This window comes from Glycine soja, chromosome 10 (assembly GCF_004193775.1).
Source record: "Glycine soja cultivar W05 chromosome 10, ASM419377v2, whole genome shotgun sequence".
Lineage (NCBI taxonomy): Eukaryota > Viridiplantae > Streptophyta > Magnoliopsida > Fabales > Fabaceae > Glycine > Glycine soja.
This window is the reverse complement of record NC_041011.1, coordinates 25,261,995-25,280,337: the sequence shown is the minus strand read 5'-3', so window position 1 is coordinate 25,280,337 and position 18,343 is coordinate 25,261,995. Positions and strand designations below refer to the sequence as shown.

Below are 18,343 nucleotides of genomic sequence, written 5' to 3'. Positions count from 1 at the left end.
TTTTCAAGGGGGAGGGGATGATGCAATCCTACCCCCCATGGGCATTGGATAGAAGACTCTAAGAAGATTGGGCCAGAGATGCAGGAGAAGGTCCTTGGGTTCTCATGAACCTTAAGGTAGAATTGGGGTCCATGGACTAAGTATGAGCCCACTTATCTTTGTAAATAATTGAATAGGTTTTCCTTCTTTTGGGCCTTGTATTTTGGCTATTTTTAGGTTTGTAGGGTACCCTACAAATTAAGGGCACCCTACCCTGCAAATTAAGGCACCCTACCCTACAAATTAAGGGTACCCTAGTAGTATAGGGTTTTAACCTTGTATTTCAGGACATTTTGAGTAGTCTTTGTAGTAGGGACTTTTTTTGTATTTTCATGTATTTTGAGATGGGGTGAGTTTAGCTATTGGAGGGGTGTGAGTAGCCCCCCTCTAGCTTCCCAAGGAAGCTACTTTCCTTGCTTCTCAAGGAAGCTTTCCATTGTATTTTCATGTATTTTGGCATGGGTTGAGCTTAGCTGTTGGAAGGGTGTGAGTAGCCCCCATCTAGTTTCCCAAGGAAGCTACCTTCCTTGCTTCTCAAGGAAGTTTCCCATGTGCTAGGCTATAAATAGAAACATGTGTAACACTTGTCATAACTTTTATGGATGAGAAACTTGTGAGACACACTTCAAAGTTGAACTTCTCTCCCTATTCTCCTTCAATTTCCACGCCACTCTCTCTTATTCTCTTCCTTTATTGAAGCTTCTTCTCTAAGCTTCTTATCCTAGGCACTCTCTTGGTGGTGAAGCTTCTCCTTCCATGGCTTATTTTCTAGTGGATGGTGCCTCCTTTCACCTCTTCTCTTTTATCTTTCGTTGTAACTCCATGGCTAAAAATCACCATTGAAGGACCTTATTGAAGCTCAAAGATCTCTCCTCCATAGTAGCTTCTCAAGCAAGCTTAGATCATGTCAAGTGGGGCTTGGGTCTCTGTTACAAAAAATGTGTGGTTGAGTATGTCAAATTCGTTAACAATTTCCATAATTGATTCCTACTAACCGATATTCATTGCCTTGGATAGGACTTTGGAATACTGCAAGTTGGAGTTGATCATTATCTGGGTTTGTCAACCTTTAATAGCAAAAAATTTTGTGGTCTTGAAGTACATCTCCTCAACCAACAATGACACAAGCAAATACATTATACTTTTGAACATGGAATTTACCAACTTAGACAAATTTGTAGTCATATGTCCCCAACATTTCCCCTCGTCGAAGCATTGTACCCAAATTTTTTTTGGGTAATTGATCAAGCCATTCAGGTGCACTTGGCTTATTCGCACGAATATCCCCAAGATGCCACCAGTGCATCTTCTCCATGTATGTGTACCCTGTAAATATTCAATCAATTTAATACATTATGAAATTTGAATTACAATATAGTTTAACGAAAAAAATAAAATATTAAAGATTCTCACCAGCATGCAAGAGTGGTTTCTTCAAATGTTTGCAATTTGGGTTATCGCGAAGGAAATTTTGTGCAACATGGTGCAGGCAGAAGAAGTGGGATATGTCCCCAACCCATGAGTTACTTCATTTTTAGTAGGCACTTATAATCGAGGGTTGTCTATCTGAAATGAGAGAAATGTTACTTTGTGAAGTAACATGTCTTCTCAAATTCTTTAGGAAGAACCCCCACACTAAAGTTGTCTGGCGTAGGCAATCGGGAAGATATGATTAGCACCGTCTTATGTTGTAGCTATCAATAATGTGCTAATATACTTCCCATAAAGCATGTACCATATACTTGTACGATGGGTTTGCAATATGCAAACCCATTAATGCATGGATCGAATGACCAAAACATACGTTTAAGATTTTTTTTTTGTTAGGTACCATTTCTCCCTCTTCAAACCTGTTTGAGCAGCGACCATAGTCCCGAGAACACAAGATTGCAAAGCTCCCAAAACTTTTGGTAGCTTGGCATATAATTCTTCCCAACTTCCATGAATCATCTCCAACGCTCTTTGCTTTGCTAACCATGTCTTTTTGTAGGATGGAGTATAATTCATAAACGTTTTGATGGAGACTGTTAGGTTCATTTTAACAATGGGTTGAATGATCTGCGCTATGACGTGTTTGTCGAGTTGCCTATGATCCTATCTAAGAATTAGCACGAGACAAGTTTAATGACCTCTAATACTCTTGATAATCCATTTCTTATGTGTCTTTGAATTGCATGCGCCTAAGCTCCATGTGCAACCATTTTCATGGGATTTACACACAAAGTTTAGCCTTCTATGGTTAAAATATTTTTTTTTTGCAGTCAAAATGATTTCTGATGTGATATTCATTGACTGCTCGAATACATTGTGCTTTTTCATCAAAGGTCATGCCAACCTCGAGTACACCAATTGGTGGTTGTACACGATCTTGTTGCTGAACAAAATGATGGTGATCAATGTATTGTGCTAGGTGGTCAAGGTTCAACTCCACTAGACACCTAGGTTGGTGATATTGCAACGAAGGTGACGTTGGTACGACAACACCCTCGTCATCGCTTTAGTCATTGTTGTGATGGAACAACTCTTGATCCTTATGCTCACTAAAATCATCCATGTTTTCTTTGTGAAATCATATAATGGGATCTTCATTAGTGATGGGATGTTCATTTGGGTTTGATGTTTGTGTTTGTAGTTGTCGTGATGGGGTGATGTTGTAAAATATTGTGATGGATGACAATTTTGTTGGTGAAATGAGGTTTGTTCGACATAAAAAAAAACCATTTTGGTAAAATAGTTGTGTGTAAAAAGTATAAATGTCAAATGCGTCTTGTGTTTCAAGGTTGTTGTATGAAGACATCATTGAGGTCCAGCTTGTTATACGGTAATGGTTATGGAGATGATAGTTGTGGTTGTGGACGGTGGTTGTGGTTGAGGAATAAGCTTAGTAACAACATACAATTCGACAAAATTCAATTCTTGATTTTGGACAATTGTTTCCAGCACGCCTCTGAGATCATCGTTGTCGTGTAGTTGTGTTGAAATAAAACGTGTTTAGCCATGATGAAATGAAATAGGGACATGATATAACAACTGAATGTCTGTTTCAGTTGCTCGAGTAGGGAGACATTGGTTAATTTTCCAAATCAATTGTGTTAACATAATAAACCTACTCACGTATAGAAATATTGGGTTTGCACATAAGTACGTCAATCCGTGAACCGGGTTGTTTGCAATCTGACCATGGTGGTGAATAACAATTGATATTTTTTTAGGTGGAGCCATGGGTGGTGTTTGGGGGATATAAGCGGGAAAACTATGAGAGTTAGGAATAAAGGTTACTTTTGTGAGGATGTTGTTCTGTGTGATGTGTTGTGAAATGGTGGGAATATATATAGGGTGAGAAAGTTTGGTAGGAAAGTTAGGTGGGAAGGTTAGGTAGGAGAGTTAGGTGGGAAAGTTAGGTAGGAGAGTTAGTGAATGTGAATGAACAGTGTGCAGTTGTGCACATCATAGACAATAGTTTGTTCATTGCATCATGATTGTTGACCGCATTATTCCGCATCGCGCACCGAGCCCACGCGGATTATTGAGATTTGCATTAATGTGGTAGTCAGTGCATATGAGTGAATAGTGTGTAGCTGTGCACATCATAGACGACAACCTGTCTGTTACATCATGATTGTTGACCGCACTGTTCCGCATCGCTTATCGAGCCCACATAGATTATTGAGATTCGCATTAATGCGGTTGTTAGTGCATGTGAGTGAACAATGTGCAGATGAGCACATCACATACGACAGCCTGTCTGTTGCATCATGATTATTGACCGCATTGTTTCTCATCGCTCACCGAGCCCACATAGATTATTGAGATCCACATTAATGTGGTTGTCAGTGCATGTGAGTTAATAGTGTGCAGTTGCACACATCACAGACGATGGCCTGTCCATTGCATCATGAATGTTGACCGCACTGTTCCACATCGCTCACCAAGTCCATGCTGATTATTGAGATCCACATTAATGTGTTTTTGAAGCATTTAGGATAATATTATTAAAGTAAATTGAAAATAAAACCTAAAAAGCATGGATACACGAAAAATACATAATAAAGACTAACAAATAATTAAAAGAAATACAACAACAAAATATGTTAAATTGTTGATTCTAATTTCATGGAATTGTCCAGCTTCCACTCCATCTCTGCCCAGCTTAGGTCATTAACTTAAGAAGGTGATGACGAATTATTAACATCAACTTTAAGTTCCATACATATTACACTTTCCACGTTTGCAAATGTATCGAACATGCACCAAACACCCTCTTCACCAATAATTTGAATTGCCCTATACTCAACATGACCATTGAATTAGTATACAGGCAATGATACCAAAGTGTAGTAATTATAGGCGTAACATCATCATCTCTAATTGATGATTGTATTGTGGTGATTATGTCTGACAGCGCCATTGTTGGATTCAACAGTATCAATTTTGTCTTATCACTTCTGAAAATTGCATTTGCACTTGAACTAAGGATGATCTCACCATTGATATAAACGTATGCACAAATTGGCTCTAAACTCATTTTGCTTGCTCTCTGTATTTTCTTACACAATTTGATTTGATGCAACTATGAAAAGTCTATGGTGATATGGTGCCTTTATATATACAATCAATCATAGGTCCATGCTTCACGTGATTTGAAATCTCGATGTGTGATGGTAAGACTATCGTGCTAACGTGCTTTCAAATCTTGAGGCCTTATAATGAGACAAAGTGTAAACGTGCTTTGGAAGCTCGACGCGGTTTATATTATAAATTGATGGGACAATACCACATTTTCATTGTCCAACTTCAAATTTGATATCATTTGTACCCAGTTTACCATTAAACCTCGTTGTCATGGCTCATATACCTCTACTGTGTCATCAACACGTTCATTGTTCATGTACTACAATTAACGACTTCATCACTTTGTATTACCATACAATACATGAACCATAACCACAAATTGTACCATTATTATCATCTATCAGGTTCCAACACATTGTCCTAATCAAACAGTGCATAATTGATCCTGGATTGATCACTACATTGGTTGAACAATGGAGACCTAAAACACACACCTTTCACTTGCCATAGGGTGAGTGAACCATCACACTCAAAGATATTGCACTACATCTAGGCATTAAGGTCGATCGTCGTGTTGTGATAGGACCTAGCTTCTTACATTGGGATGAGTTATGTGACGAGTTATTAGGCGAAGTCCCTCCAAATAATGCACATAAGGGATCTGTACTAAAACTGTCATGGTTGCTTAGCATCTTGTGTGCACCATTACCTAAAGAACCAATAATACACCAACTAGAATACAGGTGTAAAGCTTACATAATGTACATGATTGGTGGTGTTTTAATACTTGATAAATCTAGAAATAGAGTTCATCTAATGTATTTGAACCTATTATGTGACTTCAACAACATAAAAAATATAGTTGGGGTTCTGCATGTTTAGCAAACCTGTACAGAGAACTGTGTCAGGCATCATCGGAGGTTGGTAGAGTTATGGGTGGTTGTGTCATACTATTGTAGTCATGGGTTTGGTACCGCATGCCTTTTATTGCATCAAGAGTCCAACGGCCCGAAACAACTTATCTGCTAGCTAAAAGGTTATTACAAATAATGAAAAAAATATTTAATTTCAATGACAGGCATTATAATATTACAATTAATAGTGGCTTTGTGTCATTTACATTTCAAATGAAGTGGTGGTAGATTAGAACATAGGGGCACACCTCATGGTGTCTTGGACAGGTATAGATCTCATACAGATCATATGGAGAGTCATCAGTTATATTACTATCATCAACCGCATCATCAATATGTACATATTAACATTTACTAATGTTGCATTGTTAACATGTATTTCAGTTTTCTTGGGTCCTATATAGGACTTTAAGAGCACCTACCATGACATGCATACAGAGACAGGGACATTTGGTCTTCATGTACTGCAATTATTTGTTTTTCCATCATGGAATTGCATCAAACAAACTAGGTCAATCTATAATTTGGTCTACATCAAGATATTCATGTTTGATCGAGGCCGTACCCGAATCAAATAAACATGAAAATGCAGTAACTAGGAAGTGATCCTAGGTCGTTTCCCAACGAGCAGTGACAAGCCAAATGTTCATAATATGCTTGTAGTAACAGTAACGATGGGGGGGGGGGGGGGGTTGGTTGTTTGGTAATTAAAGAGCAGAACAAATAAAATGGAATACGAAACTACTAATATTAAAAACGGGTTGTTTCCTCTGATTCAGAAGCCATTCTCTTATCCTGGGTTATGGAGAATTCGTCCCTAACAGTCAACCACTTAATCCAACCCTATTTCAATTTACTAAGCGAAAATCAACTTAGGGTTTTCAATACGTGATTAGGCACCACATACACCAGTTAGCCCTTCGTCCATTAAGCATGAACGCAAGTTAGGCTCAGAGGCAATTAATCGAACACGAAGCGTGCACTGATTAATATTCACGAAATTGGGATAACTGGTGAAGGGAAAACTGCCAGGAAACCACATTACAAGCGAAACCTCAAAGAGAGTTGGGCTTCGTCCTCAAAAGGAAACAACACCAGAAAATCTAGCCTTCCATGGATTCAAACAGAAAATGCAATTGAAACATGAAGCAGAAACGTAAATGAACGAAAACGTAAAATGGAACAGAAACGTAAATGAGAGTAGAAGAAGAAGCAAGAACGAAATTGTAATTAGAAGCAGAAAATGTAAAATTGCATTACGAACTCAGAAGCATCAAAACAGAAAAACGAAAAACCCTAAAACAAAGCTCTGAATAATGAATAGCATAACAGAATAGAATCCCCTGCACGAATCCCAAGGCAGCTATTTAAAAAGAGTCACTCAAAGTCACTGGGCCCTATTACAATACCCTGGCCCAAAACGAAATAAACACTGAACAACATAAAATAAAATTGCGAAATTTCCTAATTAGAAATTAACTAAGGTAAGCGCTGCTTTATTTGCCCTCTTCAAGTCCACAACCAAAATCCGGATTAAGCCCAATGTTTCATTAATTCCTGAAATTAGATTAAAAACATCAAATTAGCTAAATGAGCCCAAATTATAAAACTGCCTAATTAATTGACAATTAAGACCAATCAATAATTAAAATGGTGCAAAAAGGGTTTAGAAAATAGAAGAAAATGATGGCACATCAAAACCCCCCATACTTAGCCTTTTGCACTCCTGGGCAAAATGAAACAAAGAACAAAATCCAAGGATATCAGAGGGAGACAAACAAAAACATTCACATATTTCTCAATGAACATCAAGGAATGAAAGGAATGGGTAACATCTAACATAAGGAGATCCAAAAAGTCAAGACATTCATGAAAATCATCCAAGCAACCCAATCATGGCAAAATAGTTAATCAGCTCAAGAATGAAAAGTGATAAAGCCTCACAAGATATACACTCTATCTCTCAAGTGTCTAGGCTACTATTTACCCTCAAAGCACCCATGAAAGCAAACACCACATAAACTTGGCAAGATTCTAAAATTGACAATCAACCCATAAACACAAGCACATGAGGATCAAAAGGTCTTTTAAGGTTGTAATGGGGCCAAGGACAAGGTATGGAGAAATATGGAATAAGTGGCTAAATCCCAAAGGAATAGAGGAGCAAAGGGGAATAAGTGCATTTTAAGAAAAATAAGAAAATAAAAAGAAGTAAAGATAAAAATTAAACATGAAGAGTAGAACCAAGAGTTTCATCATTCTTGTGCCATTTAAGATCTTATTCACTCAACTTTATTGCTTTTCTTTTTCTTTTTTCGAATTTTTTTTTTCGAATTTTTTTTTTTTTTTTTACTCTTTAGCCTTTGAGAAACAACATTTCATTCAGCATGTCCAACATTTAACCAATATACAATGTACATCAAGTATGGCCCAAAATACATCGTGAAGCATAGCCAACAAAACAAGTTGTCCAATGAAACAAAAACCCCCCACACTTATTCCCAAAACAATTCCAAAGCTCCAAAATTCCTTAAGGATATGGTAATATCATGGTTTTTCACTTAAGGCTTGTAGTGAGCTTCAAAACAAGGAAAGGGAAACAAGGCTCAAAAGGGCTATCAAAGGAATTAATTCAAGGTAAGTCCATTTGGCTAGAAGCTTATAAGAACAAAATTGCCTTAATCATTTCCAAATATGCATGTGAATTAGGACGCATCAACAAGAATCAAGCCAAGGCTATTGTGCAAGCAATCAATGGGGCAAAACACACCAAATGATTATAATGATGGATGGCTCAAATTCTCACAAAGGTAAAATCATCACTTTCAAATTGAGCTTTCAAAACTATCATGAGTAGAGAAGAATCAAGGATTTCAAGTCACAAAATGTCAAGAACTTTTATTTCCAAAACAATTACCCATTTCTTGAACATATCCTATAATTCAAAGAAAAACATGCAAAGTCGTATGTGCACACAAAATTGACCCAAAATATTAAACTAAAAATCCGACGAAACTAACAACATTAACAAATTAACACAACTAACAAATTAACAAAACCATCAAAACTAGCAAAACCAAAGAACACTCCCCCCCCATACTTAAACAACACATTGTCCTCAATGTAGCACAATTAAAAGATTAAAAACAATTAAATCATCAAAGAGAATCGGACAAGTGTAATAAAAGCAAAGAAGGAGATAGGAAAAGAAAAACTCCCTAAGTCATGGTGGAGGAAGAGTAGGGTGGAGTAAGGAAGTCTCTTCCACCACTACGTCCACTAAAGAAGGGTTCGTGAGGAATGGCTTAAGTCGATGTCCGTTGACCTTGAAGCTCTTATTTGTGGAGTCGCTTTTGATCTCAACTGTACCATAAGGAAAAACATTAGTAACAACAAAAGGACCAATCCACTTAGACCTCAACTTACCACTCATGAGTCCAAGCCTAGAATTATACAATAACACTTTTTGCCCAACCACGAAGTCTTTTTTAACTATCATGCTATCATGGAACTTCTTGGTCTTTTCTTTGTAGAACTTGGCATTCTCGTAGGCTTCTAGGCGGATTTCATCTAACTCACTCAGTTGCAACTTCCTTTCCTCGCCAGCTTGATCCATAGAGAAGTTGCAAGTCTTCACTGCCCAGTATGCTTTGTGCTCAATTTCCACTGGAAGATGACATGCCTTTCCAAAGACAACCCGATAAGGAGACATTCCTATGGGTGCTTTGTAGGCAGTCCGATGTGCCCAGAGAGCATCATCAAGCCTGGTACTCCAATCTTTCCTGCTTGGCTGCACAATCTTCTCTAGAATTCTCTTGATTTCCCTGTTAGAAATTTCTGCCTGTCCATTAGTTTGGGGGTGGTATGGTGTGGATACTCTGTGTACCACCCCGTACTTTTTAAGCAGGGCATGCATTGTCCTATTGCAAAAATGGGTTCCTTGATCACTAACAATTGCTTTAGGTACTCCAAACCTGCAAAACAGATTAGACCTGACAAAGTCTGCGACAACTTTAGCATCATTAGTTCTAGTGGGCTTGGCTTCCACCCATTTTGAAACATAATCAACTGCAAGGAGAATGTAAACATAACCAAAAGAGACAGGAAAAGGACCCATGAAATCTATACCCCAGACATCAAACACCTCACAGAATAGCATAGGTTGCTGAGGCATTTGTTGTCGCCATGTAAGTGTATTTCCTGCTCTCTGACACTGCTCACAAGTGCTGCAGATCTTCCACGCATCTTTAAAGATGGTGGGCCAATAAAAACCACAATCAAGCACTTTGCGAGCTGTCCTTTGAACACCCAGATGACCTCCCGGTGCGGAAGAATGACAGAACTGCAGGACTGAGTCAGTCTCATGATCTGGAATGCACCGTCTAATGACCTGATCACTGCACAATTTCCACAAGTAGGGGTCATCCCAAATAAAATGTTTAGCATCACTTTTAATCTTATCTTTTTGGGCCTTAGATGCTAAGGGAGGAAAAACAGAGGCAACTAAATAATTGACAATGTTAGCAAACCAGGGAGTAGAAAGAGAGTCAGAAATACTATACAATATATACAAATGATCATCCGGGAAATCATCCCGAATAGGTGAATCTACATCAGAGACACGTTCGATCCGACTCAAATGATCAGCAACTAGATTTTGTGCTCCGCTCCTATCACGGATCTCCAAGTCAAACTCTTGGAGCCAGAGCATCCATCGGATCAACCTAGGCTTAGAATCAGCCTTCTTCAACAAGTACTTTAGAGCTGCATGGTCAGTATAAACAATAATGCGAGTACCAAGCAAATAAGATCGAAATTTTTCAAGAGCAAAAACTATGGCTAGAAGCTCTTTCTCAATAGTAGTATAATTTGCTTGGGCAGCATCTAAAGTCCTAGAAGCATAATATATCACCCTGGGCAATTTATCAATTTTCTGAGCAAGGACAGCCCCCAATGCATAATTTGATGCATCACACATAAGCTCAAAAGGGGCTATCCAATCGGGTGCCTGGATGATGGGGGTGGTAGTCAACGCTCTTTTGAGGCAATCAAAAGCCTCTTTGCATCTGTCATTAAAGTCAAACTCCACCTCCTTTTGCAACAAGTTGGACAGTGGAAGGGCTACTTTGCTAAAATCCCTTATAAAGCGCCTGTAGAATCCTGCATGACCAAGAAAAGATCGCACCTCTCGCACACAAGAGGGGTAAGGCAATTGTGAAATAACAGAAATTTTTGCAGGATCTACTTCAATACCCTTATTGGAAATAATGTGGCCTAAAACTATACCTTGCTCAACCATAAAATGACATTTTTCAAAATTTAGAACAAGGTTAGTTTCAATACATCTATTCAAAACTTTTTCCAAACTATTCAAACAACCATCAAAAGAGGATCCATATACAGTGAAATCATCCATAAACACCTCTATGCAATTTTCTAAAAAATCACTGAAAATACTAATCATGCACCGCTGGAAGGTACCAGGGGCATTGCACAGGCCGAAAGGCATCCTCCTATAAGCAAAAGTGCCGAAGGGGCAGGTGAATGTGGTCTTTTCCTGATCCTCAGGAGCAATAGTAATTTGCATATAACCAGAAAAACCATCAAGGAAACAGTAGTGGGATTTACCTGCCAGGCGTTCAAGCATCTGGTCAATGAATGGCAGGGGAAAATGGACCTTTTTGGTAACCTGGTTCAGCCTCCTATAGTCAATGCAGACTCTCCAACTGTTCTGCACCCGAGTAGGAATCAGCTCCTCCTTCTCATTTCTGATCACTGTGAGGCCAGTCTTCTTCGGGACTACCTGGACGGGACTCACCCATTGGCTATCAGAGATAGGATAAATGATTCCAGCTTGCAAAAGCTTGGTTATCTCCTTCTTTACTACATCAAGAATCCCCGGGTTGAGTCTTCTCTGTGGTTGTCTTACTAGTTTAGCTCCATCCTCTAAATTTATTCGATGCATACATGTGGATGGGCTAATACCAGGAATGTCCGCCAGGGTCAGCCTATAGCCTTCTTATGCTTCTTGAGAACTGACAACAACTTCTCCTCTTGTTCATCAGCAAGGGAGGCAGATATAATCAGTGGAAAACTCTTGCTATCATCCAAGTAAGCGTATTTTAAATTTGATGGCAGAGGCTTCAATTCTGGTGTGGTCGGCTGGACAGTGGTAGAAGGAGATGGTTTCTCAGCCTTTACCTCATAAAGAAAGTCAGAGGTATGTGTACTTCCTGAAACATGGTTAGTCCTATCTGACTCTATAAAATCAATCTCAAGAGGTAAAACACCACCTCCAGGCATGCAATCAATATCACTCTCAGATTCACTCTCAGCATCAAATTCAGACATATGATCAAGTACAATTTCAGACTCAATGCATGAAGAGTGAGAGGCATGCAGATTAGAATAAAGATCAGTCATGTATTCATCAACAACATGGTCAATTATTTCAGCACGAAATACAGAAAGATCTTCAGATGGGTATTTCATAGCATCCAGAATATTAAAATGAACAGTTATGTCACCAAATTCCATAGATAGTGTGCCTGCATAAACATCTATCTTAGTTCTAGCAGTTTTCATAAAGGGTCTGCCTAGAATGATGGGAACTGATCCTTGAGAAAATCCATCTTCCATATTCAAAATATAAAAATCAACAGGGAAAATCAGTTCACCAACTCTAACTAAGACATCTTCTATGAAACCAACAGGGTAGGCAACACTTCTATTAGCTAAATGAATTACCACATCAGTTGACTGCAAGGGGCCTAGAGATAGAGAATTAAAAATAGACAGAGGCATAACACTAACAGAAGCTCCTAAATCTAGCATGGCATTGTCAAACTTACTATTCCCTATGATACAAGGTATGCTGAATGTACCTGGATCTTTGCATTTTTCAGGAATTTGAGGAACAGATTTACCAATCAATGCGGAGACATTTCTGCCCATGCTAATTCGTTCACTTCCTTTAAGCTTCCGCTTATTAGTGCACAGCTCCTTCAAGAATTTGGCATATCTTGGAATTTGCTTTATTGCATCCAACAGAGGTATGTTTACCTCTACTTTTCTAAACATTTCCAAGATCTCTTTCTCTGCCTCTTCCATTTTTTTGTTGGAAACTGCTCTTGGAGGGAATGGAAGAGGGGGAATGTGCTGCTTCTGCAAATCAGAATTACCTGTGGAAGAAGATTCACCTGCACAGAAATTGTTAGGTAAATTTTTGTCATCACCTTTTTTCTGGAATAGAGTGAAGTTTGGCAGGCTCATTTGCAGATAAGGACGGTGCTACGGGTTGAGGTCCTTGACATTGCTTTCCCGACCTCAATGAAATGGCACTGACATTTTTGGGATTTTGGACAGCTTGAGAAGGCAGCTTGTCAGAATTTTGGGACTGTTGTTGATTCAATTGAGTAGCCAATTGTCCCATCTGATTGGTTAAGCTCTGAATGGAGGCTCTGGTCTCTTGCTGAAACTGCATGTTCTGCATAGTCATTTGCCTCACAAGTTCTTCGAGGGAAGGTTGTGGAGGGGCCTCAACTATTGGTTGTTTCTGGGGTTGTTGCTGTTGTTGGATTGGTGGAGGAATGTGTGGTCTGCTTGGGCCAGCAGCATTTTGGAAGGAAGGAGCAGGCTGCTGTTGTTGTTGCTGAGGGCTGGACCATCTGAGGTTAGGGTGATTCCTCCATCCAGGGTTGTATCTGTTGCTGGAAAGGTCATAATTGCTCTGCTGTGGTTGATTTTGCTGCTGAGGTTGAGGAGGTCTATTGTATATATTTGCTGCATAAGCTTCAGGCTGCTCAATTGCTCCAGGTTGCTGCATGGAAGGGCAAAGGTCTGTATGGTGGTCAGCAGAGGAGCACAAACCACAAACCCTTGCGACAGGTACAGATTTCTGATTCAAGGCCAGCTGGGTTACCAAGTTGACCAACGCATCCAGTTTGCCTTCAAGCTTCTTAGTTTCAGATGATGCAGATGGGTTTGTAGCTACCTCATGCACTCCTCTAATGACTATGGCATCATTTCTGGCACTAAACTGCTGGGAGTTGGAGGCCATCTTCTCAATTAAATTTCTGGCTTCAGCAGGAGTCATGTCTCCAAGGGCTCCACCACTGGCAGCATCTATCATACTTCTCTCCATATTACTGAGTCCTTCATAAAAGTATTGGAGAAGAAGCTGTTCTGAAATCTGATGGTGGGGGCAACTGGCACATAGTTTCTTAAATCTCTCCCAGTACTCATACAGGCTCTCTCCACTGAGTTGTCTAATACCTGAGATATCCTTCCTGATGGCTGTGGTCCTGGAAGCAGGGAAAATTTTTTCTAAGAATACTCTCTTAAGGTCATCCCAGCTCGTGATGGACCTTGGAGCAAGGTAATACAGCCAGTCCTTTGCCACTCCCTCTAATGAATGAGGAAAAGCCTTCAGAAATATGTGATCCTCTTGGACATCTGGGGGTTTCATGGTTGAGCAGACAATGTGAAATTCTTTCAAATGTTTGTGCGGGTCTTCACCTGCAAGGCCATGAAACTTTGGAAGCAAATGAATCAGTCCAGTTTTAAGAACATATGGGACATCCTCATCAGGGTATTGGATGCATAAGCTTTCATAGGTGAAATCAGGTGCAGCCATTTCCCTTAGAGTCCTCTCACGAGGTGGAGGTTGTGCCATGTTCTCAGAATGTGCAAAATCAGAATGCTCAGAATCAGAATGCTCAAAATTATAATGCTCAAGATCAGGATGTTCAAAATCACCAATAACAGAATGCACAAATTCACCAATTATGGAATGCTCAGAATGATCAAAAGGTATAAAATGATGCCTAACTAATCTATGAAATGTCCTATCTATCTCAGGATCAAAGGGTTGTAAGTCAGATGGATTGTCTCTAGTCATACACTACATTCAGCATGCACACAACTAGTTGCCTTGTCATGTAAATAAAGGTGTAGGTTTGAACTACAGCTACCCTCAAATGATATCCAAATGACATGAAATTTTGTGAGCAACCTTATAAAATGATGAGAAGATAGCACAAAAAATTTCAGACAAAAATTCAAAGTCTAACTATGAAAGCTAAAATTGGTAGGTTAAGAAAAATAAGTGAATAAAACTTGAAAAATAAAAAACTTTTGACAAAATCGCTTTTTTTGGACGATGGAGACCTCAGCCGGCCTATGGCAGGCTGCCATGACGTAGGAAATTTTTTTCTACCCCAAATGCATATATAATAATTGCGATTCTGATAACCGGAGCAAAAGTTATGGCCGTTTGAAGTTTTGACAAACACAAAATTTGCTAGTTTTTTGGAACTTTCAAATCTGACCAAACTAAAGGCTCTAGCTATTTTTCCCACAAAATATGGATTAAAAGAAGTTACCACAAAAAAATTAAGCCAAAAATAACAACCCTAGCTACTAAAACAAAAAATCCCAATTAATTCAGCATGGGTGGTCGCTAAAATCCGTCTCTAGCTGATTTCTACTATTACTCTGTTTTTGCCGCAAGCTGATTTCTACTACTACTCTGTTTTCAAGCACAATCTTCACAGCAAAACACACAAGACTGAAACAGGGGAAACGCTTAATGAGAAAACTGAAACAGAACACACATTAAACAAAATACCAGGACACTAAACAACACTAACACACATACTAACACAATACTAACAATTAAACATAAAACACGAAAGGATTAAACACACAACACTAGCTATCTATTATGAACCTTTGGACACTGCTCCCCGGCAACGGCGCCAAATTTGATCGAGGCCGTACCCGAATCAAATAAACATGAAAATGCAGTAACTAGGAAGTGATCCTAGGTCGTTTCCCAACGAGCAGTGACAAGCCAAATGTTCATAATATGCTTGTAGTAACAGTAACGATGGGGGGGTTGGTTGTTTGGTAATTAAAGAGCAGAACAAATAAAATGGAATACGAAACTACTAATATTAAAAACGGGTTGTTTCCTCTGATTCAGAAGTCACTCTCTTATCCTGGGTTATGGAGAATTCGTCCCTAACAGTCAACCACTTAATCCAACCCTATTTCAATTTACTAAGCGAAAATCAACTTAGGGTTTTCAATACGTGATTAGGCACCACATACACCAGTTAGCCCTTCGTCCATTAAGCATGAACGCAAGTTAGGCTCAGAGGCAATTAATCGAACACGAAGCGTGCACTGATTAATATTCACGAAATTGGGATAACTGGTGAAGGGAAAACTGCCAGGAAACCACATTACAAGCGAAACCTCAAAGAGAGTTGGGCTTCGTCCTCAAAAGGAAACAACACCAGAAAATCTAGCCTTCCATGGATTCAAACAGAAAATGCAATTGAAACATGAAGCAGAAACGTAAATGAACGGAAATGTAAAATGGAACAGAAACGTAAATGAGAGTAGAAGAAGAAGCAAGAACGAAATTGTAATTAGAAGCAGAAAATGTAAAATTGCATTACGAACTCAGAAGCATCAAAACAGAAAAACGAAAAACCCTAAAACAAAGCTCTGAATGATGAATAGCATAACAGAATAGAATCCCCTACACGAATCCCAAGGCAGCTATTTAAAAAGAGTCACTCAAAGTCACTGGGCCCTATTACAATACTCTGGCCCAAAACGAAATAAACACTGAACAACATAAAATAAAATTGCGAAATTTCCTAATTAGAAATTAACTAAGGTAAGCGCTGCTTTATTTGCCCTCTTCAAGTCCACAACCAAAATTCGGATTAAGCCCAATGTTTCATTAATTCCTGAAATTAGATTAAAAACATCAAATTAGCTAAATGAGCCCAAATTATAAAACTGCCTAATTAATTGACAATTAAGACCAATCAATAATTAAAATGGTGCAAAAAGGGTTTAGAAAATAGAAGAAAATGATGGCACATCAATGTTCATCCCATGAATCTTGATCGACTTCTCCAGATTAACACGCAAGACAATCATTATAGTGATTGGATGAAATATCATGTGGGGTGGATTAATATCTAGGAAAAACAAACACAATGATGTTTTAACTGGACAACGGGTTAAAGGGTCAGTGACACATACACCGGAGTATATGGAATGGTATAGGCAAAATCTATTTTGTTATTATCTGTTGCCCATAATGTTGCAGGGACAATCATTGAAGAAACACATTTTCTAGTTCCACATCCTCAGTCAATGTTTTGTACTCCATCACATGTTCATCAAACTTTTGACCAAGCTCGCGAGTCAGTCAATGCAACTAACCATGAATGGATGACCAATTTATTTGGTGTCAATTTGAATACACCAAATTCTGCGGCATCATATTTAACTTTTTTACACTAGTTAGATGCACCATATTTGTTTGGAGAGCAAGGACAAAGTTCTTCAATTGTACCAATCCATAGTCAAAACCCTGAGACAAAACAACAACATCATAAGGGAGAACCCATCATACAGGAGAGAAGAAATCCGCAACATAATCGACGTCCATCGCCCTATGGGATTGATCATCGTCTTAGTCATTAAAGTATAAAATATTGTGATAATGGGATCAACTATGTTTAAGTATCCTTCTAATGTAGTTTTAAAAATTATGTTAAAGTGGTCATGCCATGTTATGTTATGTTTAAGTGGTCATGTTATGCAATTTATAAAATTTATGTCTAATACATTAAAAATATTTGTGGCAAATTTATTTCATAGTTTTGACGTCAAAGAACCCAAAAAAAATATATCATATAACAGTTTCATCAAGAAAGACCTCAAATAAATAGCAAAAAATAAAAAAATAAAAACTATGTTTTCGACCCTTAAAATAATGTTTAAGTGACCATATTATGCCATGCATAAAATTTATGTCCAATACATTAAAAATATTTGTGGTAAATTTATTTCATAGTTTTGACGTCAAAGAATCCAAAAAATATATCATGTAACAGTTTCTTCAAGAAAGACCACAAATTAATAGCAAAAAAAGTTATATTTATGACCCTTAAAATAATGTTTAAGTGGTCATGTTATGAAATTTATAAAATTTATGTCCAATACATGAAAAATATATGTGGCAAATTTATTTCAGTTTTCATCTCAAAGAATCCAAAAAAACATATATTGTGTAACCGTTTCATCAAGAAGGACTTCAAATTGATAGCAAAAAAACTATGTTTTTGACCCTTAAAACAATGTTTAAGTGGTTGTGTTATGCAATTTATAAAATTTGTGTCAAATACATTAAAAATATCTGTGGCAAATTTATTTCATAGTTTTTACATCAAAGAATCTCCAAAAATATATCTTGTAACAGTTTCATCAAGAAGAACCTCAAATTAATAGCAAAAAAAAAATGTTTTCGACCCTTAAAACAATGTTTAAGTGAGCATGTTATGCAATTTATAAAATTTATGTCCAATACATTAAAAATATCTGTGTCAAATTCATTTCATAGTTTTCACGTCAAAGAATCCAAAAAGCCTTATCGCATCTCGAGCCTATGTGCTGGTCAGGTTCGCATGTCAATTACCAGTGCATGTGATCGCGCGTTGAACACCTGCACACAACATACAAAAGCCTGTGTGAATGATTCAAACTCTTTTTTTTATTATTATTGCTCAATGTATTGACCCTTATCGCATCTCGAGGCCATGTGCTAGATAGGCTCTTATGCCAATTACCAATGCATGTGACTGCACAGTGAATACCTGCACACAATTGACAAATTCTATAAATACCACTACTAGCTAAAGACATTCGTAAAAATTTCAAATATTCATATGAACCCCTACCACTATGCGTCACCCAACTGCATATGTTTGTGTTTACTACAATGGCCAAAT

The 18,343-nt window shown here is 38.2% G+C and overlaps 1 protein-coding gene and 1 non-coding gene across 2 annotated transcripts; one reads left to right on the top strand and one right to left on the bottom strand.

The window, feature by feature from the left end:
* Positions 1–11,957: 11,957 nt before the first annotated feature.
* On the bottom strand, positions 11,958–14,085 carry LOC114371558 (the record flags this gene model as incomplete). Its single annotated transcript, XM_028328960.1, has 3 exons — positions 11,958–12,767; positions 12,820–12,975; positions 13,195–14,085. Coding segments are annotated over 3 exons (1,857 nt in total), but the record flags the coding sequence as incomplete, so codon positions are not given.
* Positions 13,715–13,821, top strand: LOC114372698. The gene has a single exon (XR_003658269.1). It is a non-coding gene; the product is annotated as a small nucleolar RNA R71 (small nucleolar RNA).
* Positions 14,086–18,343: the final 4,258 nt, after the last annotated feature.